The sequence below is a fragment of the Etheostoma cragini genome, chromosome 20 (genome assembly GCF_013103735.1).
Source record: "Etheostoma cragini isolate CJK2018 chromosome 20, CSU_Ecrag_1.0, whole genome shotgun sequence".
Lineage (NCBI taxonomy): Eukaryota > Metazoa > Chordata > Actinopteri > Perciformes > Percidae > Etheostoma > Etheostoma cragini.
In genome coordinates this window covers 21,960,541-21,966,751 of record NC_048426.1, presented here as the reverse complement: position 1 = coordinate 21,966,751, position 6,211 = coordinate 21,960,541, and the positions used below count along the sequence as shown (strand labels likewise).

Here is a 6,211-nt window from a genome sequence, read left to right as displayed (position 1 = left end):
ATATATATCTCTCTAATGGAACATCAACAGCATACAATCTTACATTTCATTTCTTCCTGGTCTTAGATATAAATGCATATGAAATGATGAAAGCACATCAGAAGTATGTAAGTGTAATGTGAAAATTCAACTTTGACTGTTTTTATAGTCTAGGCATGGAAAACTCTTACCAGGGTTATTTTGTTGTAAAGCAGGAGGAAGAAAAACCTCCATTCTAGGGTGTATCAAAGGGATGCCCCACACTCTAAGTCACCCCACCTGTACCATCTAGCATCATTCTCCATATTCTAACCCTACAGTATTACCATAACTTGCATCTGCCCATTTTTTAACCAGTTCCCCTCTCCTTCCCCTGGGCAATATTGAGTGCCTCGGTCCAACTTCCACCACCTCGTCATTTATTTTCCAGGCCTATGTGCTTTGTCAAACAACTGGACTATCCACAGTATGGTTACAAGAACAATGTCTCCACCAGCACGCCCCGCTCCAACCTGGCCAAGGAGCTGGAGAAGTACTCCAAGACCAGCTTTGACTACAGCGCTTTCGACGGCAGTAACAACCACCAAGTGTACGGGAAACGGGCCATCGCACCCAAAGTTCACGGACAAAGAGACACCTCCCCCAAAGGATATGACGGTACTATTTTGCACAGGGTTTCCGCGGGGTCTTAAAAGGTCCGGAAAAGTGTAACATTTCAAAATCTAAACTTTTAGCCGTAGAAAGTCTTAAATTCACCCAAGAATTGAGTTCTTACAGACCCTGAACACGCTCAAGTGTTTTAAGTTTATTTGGTAGATTGGACCACTTCCCAGGACTGTTTGGGTGTGTTTAAACTGATTGATTGACATCTTCCTGAGCCTCTTGTTAGCTTTGTTGCATCATTTAGGGCAGGACAAATGACAGCTTTTCCATTCTTATTGGTAGAAAAGCTTTGGGACCTTTACATTTGTATCTGAGCTCTGCCTTCAGCTTGAGCCGAGGTCTTATCAGCCACTATAAGTAAAATCACCTGTGTGTGTGTTTGGAGGCATTTTAAACCGGTCTAAATGTTCTCATTGAAATGCTACTGCAGCTCTTTACAATGTTTACAATGCGTTGTAGTTATGTCTCTTTACTCCAAATACAATTTGCTGTATTAGGACTACAAATGAGACCAACATGCAATTTATATTTCAGTTGAGCGCAAGGCAGCGCGAGTCTCTTTTGGAACGGATTTTATTCTTCAACTATGGGGAAGTGCAAGTTCAGCGATGTTTCCGGTGTTTGACATTGATGTTTTTGGGGTTTGTTTATGTCGTCATATATGTATCAAATTTCATTAGTAATGGACACAAAAAATATCTTAAAAAGTTTTAAACTTGACTTGGTGAAACCTACAGAAACCCTGTTTATAGCAAGATTAAATTTTCACCATTTACTGTATTTCCCCTAGACATTCCCAAATCAACCATTTCTCCCTTGATGAATTTTACTGTTGTAATTGTTAACACACAAGATTATGAAAACATTCTTTTCAAGCTGCGAGCATAAACATTTCATGGTCACAGGAATATGTTGTGGAATTATCTAACACGTTATACTATTTTGAATTTGGATAAGAGTGTCAGTTATTATACCAAATCTGAAAGAGCTTTTTTTCAAGGCTACGTTTTATCCATCTGTAAACTTTAATAGTTTGACAGGGAAAGCAATCTTCTTCATAAATTAGTTCAACATATGTTTCAGAAATCCTAAAAATCTGGGCAGTATTTTGCGGGTTTGAAGGGTCTAACTTAAACATACACACACTTCAACAGGTAAATGCAGATGGGTAAACCCACCTAAACTTAATTTACTCACCTTTAGAAATTGAACTTTTTTTTAAACCTTTTTACAACACATAAATCTATAGAATATATAAATCTAGGTAATGCAGGTATTTCCATGCATTGACTGTTCATTTTGCATTTCTTTAACCCACAGCCAAACGTTACTGCAAGAACTCCAGCTCGGCCAGCAGCACCACCAGCACCTACGCTCCCAGCAGTAGCAGCAGCAGCCTCAGCTGTGGAGGTGGAGGAGGGGGCGCAGGCGGAGGCCGGGGGGGCGGGGGCAGCAGCGCCAGCAGCACATGCAGCAAGAGCAGCTTTGACTTCAGCCATGACATGGAGGCCGCCCACATGGCGGCTACGGCCATCCTCAACCTGTCCACGCGCTGCCGGGAGATGCCACACGGCATGGGGGGGAAGCCCCAGGACCTGTGCTCGCAGGTAGGAGGGGGGGGGGGGAGAAAGGATCACTCTCAGGTTGTACAATTTGTCACAGAAATGCAAAAACAAATCAACAGTAGGGCTGCACAATTAATCACAATGTTATCCAAATCCTAATATGGACTAGTGCAATATCCAAATTGCGGTGGGGGAAGGGGCCATGTTTGTTAAAGGCAAAATATGTGTCACCATACGGTATAAAGTATTGTGGTGCTGAAGAAACGTACGACTCCTTGCACAAAAATCCCACTATAATCATTTTAATTTTTATATTATCAATGAATATGAGAAAAACTATCATTCCCTTCAGTATCGTGAATCCTATCGCAATCGCAATATCAGTCAATATAATCACAATTAGATATTTTCCTCATATAATTCAGCCGTGATTAACAGGTGTATTCTGGTGAGGATTTGGTTTGGTTGAGCAGGGCACTACTTATTTTTTCCAAATGAAAGGAAGGTACAAACATCCCCTGATTTGACACTGCAGCCTCACATGACTCTATATTCACTTCACCTTTGCAAGTCTTTGGCCTCCTGCTGCAGTCACAACAAAATCCACTGACAGATTATCTCTGTGCGTCCTTCATTATACTAATGCTGGCAGTGAGAACTGACAAAGATGGGCCGATTTCAGCTGCGCACACCATGCACACAGACACACACACACACATGCACACATTTCATCAAAGATCCGCGGCTGTGTCTTACACTCGGGGCTCAGCAGGGCAGTTTTTCTATTTTCCGTCTGGGAATCAGACAGGAGCAGGACGAAGCGCCGTTTGACACGGCGTGAGCCCAGTGTGTCATTTCTGAGGAGATAAGGTGACGTGGTTCTGTATTATCTGTGCTCAGATGCTGAGCTGGAAAGTGGGGGCCAGAAAGAGCGTGCACAGCAGAGGGCTAATGCTGGCTTAAAGCTAACGTTGACAGTGGAGACTGCCAGAGAAATAGAGTGAGGATGATAGAATTAAAAAGAAAGAAAGAAAGAAAGAAAGAAAGAAAGCCCTTTTGGTGGGAGGTTTCGAAATGTCGCAGTGCAGAAGGTGAGAAGAGGGTGATACAGGAGAGCAAGATGGAACTGAGGGAAAGGAGGGGAGAATACTGAGGAGGGGAGAGCAGAGGAAAGAAGAAGGAAAGGATGAAAGTCAAAAGCAGCGTGCTTCCAAAGGAAAGTGGAACGGAATAAAGTTGGCGGGAACAAATGCCTGAAGCAGTCCGTACTTCCTCTGGTCCTGCCTCATTTCATTGTCTGTCCTTCTCCTGCTTCAGGGCCAGACGGGCAGGATGCTCTCAGGGCATGATGGGAAGACGGGAGACTTCAGAGGGTTGTTTTTTTCCCGCTCTTCTTCTTCCTCTTTCATCTCAACACCTCACCTTGTGGCACACACTGTTCCTTTCTATGTCTGAATGAAACTTCACACACACATCTATTCTCGCCTCCTTGTTTTGTCAGCCTGGCTATCCGTCTGTTTCTCTTTGTCTCAGTCTGCTTGTTGAATTTATTCCACCAAAGTGTCATTTTCTCCTCTAACCCTCTGAGATTGTTGCATTTGAATAACTGATCAAGGCCACAAGAGGTGTTGTATCCCATTATGAAGGATCTTGTACAAATGAAAAAAAGTTCTAAATATAAGCAGAAATAAGGCAGAATTTGTTTTGTAACGCAATATGCTGCCACATAAATGTCAAACATCTAATCCACTTCCTATTCCAGTGGTTATACAATAATGTAATGTCAATTTAAGGATAACATGAAAATTAGGAATGTGTATGTAACAAGTACAGCAGGGAGGGAAACAGCCAGATTGAAGAAATGGCTAGAGAGGAAGACAGGACATGATTCTGGTTTTATTTTAAGACCTGGAATAGGTGGGCAGAAGTAATGTGGCAAGGATTCGCAAGTGACCTCTCACTCTCTAGCCCTCTTCCTCACAACATCTCCATGGCAACAGAGGTCAAGGGTTACAGGAGGGCCAGAGCGAGAAGGGGTGGTCTCAAATGAAGGAGGCGGGGTGTGTCCGCCCATATCTTCCTCGTTAATTCGATATGAAGGGGTGAGACACGTTAAATGGACGGTGACATACAATACAACGGCTGACAAGGAGAGCGCGCTCCGCTGAGCATTTTTACTAGGACAACATGAGCTGTGGCAACACACGATGAGGCGCGTGCCATTGGATCTAGTCCTCAGAAACTTGACCTTTTATTTTACAGAAACTGTTTCTGTTGTTCTTATCAGGGTGGGAAAGTAGCACCAGCCAATGGCGGGTACTTTTTCAAAGTGGCGGGTGACTTTGCCTTGGATACCAGCCCCAGTGGTGGGTGGAGGGGTTTTCAGCGCTAGTCCGTCATCGGTTTAAAAAATGTGGCAACATATCCCCGGTGTTAAGAGGCCCGCCGTCGAGCCAGCAGTAGCAACTGTTGAGTTGCTGAGATGATACTTTTCGAACGAATGCATTGTGGCAAAGGGAAAACAAGGGAATGGTTGGGCTACTAGGATTGGGCGATGTCCCCTAAATTGTCAGTTGATCAGACATACATAAATGCCCCCAGGGGCGTGGCATGACAATGGTGGCTCTCCATCGTGATGCCAGTCAACCATCACGATGGACAATGATGTGATATCGTCCATTAGCACAACCCTATAGCCTACCTTACAGACGACCAGTCCATGCCCTGTACTTAATGTCAAACCTACTCGTCTTCATAAAATGAAAACAATTTGTTCGTTATAGGAACAATTAACCTTAAATTAGAGGCGATAAAAGACCACGAGTCATCCAAATCTCATGTCAAGTGCACTGCCATACAGAGAAAGGGACCCCAGGAGCAGGGTATGGCAATAAAGGCTTTCATTTTTTATGGTATTTTTTTTTTATTTGCTTATATTATTAAATTACTTATTTATAGTACAAACTAATGTACTGAAGCATTTCAAAATATGCTAGTGTACTTTTTATAGATTTGAATTCTGGAAAAAGTGGCTGGTAAAATTTGGCAAAAAAGTTAATTTCTCACCCTGGTCCTTATGCTCCTTTACTCATTTCCTACTCATCTTCTGCCTCCTTTTTCTTTTTCAAGCTCCTAGCCAAACCTCCAATTGAACTTTTACTCCTGTTAATTAGTAAATGTGTGTTTGACGGAAGCGGACACTTACATTGTGTAATAATGTAAGTTGACAGGTGCTACTGAGTTTGTGTTGTGTCTGCACAGCCTTATAGTTTGTCTATTTTGTAGTACTCATAGTGAATTTTTCTATTCATAGTGAGTTATTGTTCTCCACAGACTAATGACCCAGGAGTAATAGTGGTTTTTCAAGCTGTTTTTCTACTATTTAAAGTTTTTGGTTTAGCTACAGTTCTTGCAATATTCATGCCCAGTGCCAAATCTCAAATCACCTCCCATGCTTTTGAGTCAGTGTGCGTCACGGAGGTTTTGGCTTCAGACACCAGGAGTATCCACCCCTAGGGACACTGTCTGCTGGAATCAGCATTAAAGCGGGCTTTCCTACTCATGAAAGGGAGCAAAGGGGGCAAGGAGGATCAGGAGGAGAGGGAAGAGGAGAAAGGGGAGTTAGAGATGGGTATTAATGAGAGAAACGACAGACACATGCACATGCATGCAAAGAAATAAGGAGTGGGACTACATAACAACTGTACAGTAGAGTACAGTTGTTATGCAGTAGTGTGCGCTAGATGTAGTTGAAAGATAAGTAATGCGTGCATACAGTAGAGATATAGATACAGACCTACACTCAGGGGGCAAAGTGAATGTTTTAGTGAGCAGTCAGTCTTGTTGGATGTGGCCCACTTTGGTCCAGAACAGGGTAGAGTTCTGCCTCTATTTTGGGATTGCAGTAGTCTGCTGCTGCTCATCACTGCTCTCAACCCCACCCCTAACCCTGCCCCACTGTGATGTCCACTCACATTAGGCTCACACACACACACACACACACA

At 43.2% G+C, this 6,211-nt stretch overlaps 1 protein-coding gene across 12 annotated transcripts in view; it reads left to right on the top strand.

Moving 5' to 3' along the window:
* Positions 1-6,211, top strand: part of myt1lb (myelin transcription factor 1-like, b) — a 101,848-nt gene that overhangs the window by 79,805 nt on the left and 15,832 nt on the right. For 11 of the 12 annotated variants that reach the window (XM_034857997.1, XM_034858008.1, XM_034858005.1 and 8 more), the window contains 2 exons: positions 410-636; positions 1,963-2,249. In XM_034857997.1, the coding sequence (XP_034713888.1) occupies positions 410-636; positions 1,963-2,249 (514 nt within the window). The remainder of the gene's footprint in view (positions 1-409; positions 637-1,962; positions 2,250-6,211) is intronic. The other variant, XM_034858001.1, reaches the window with a different exon arrangement.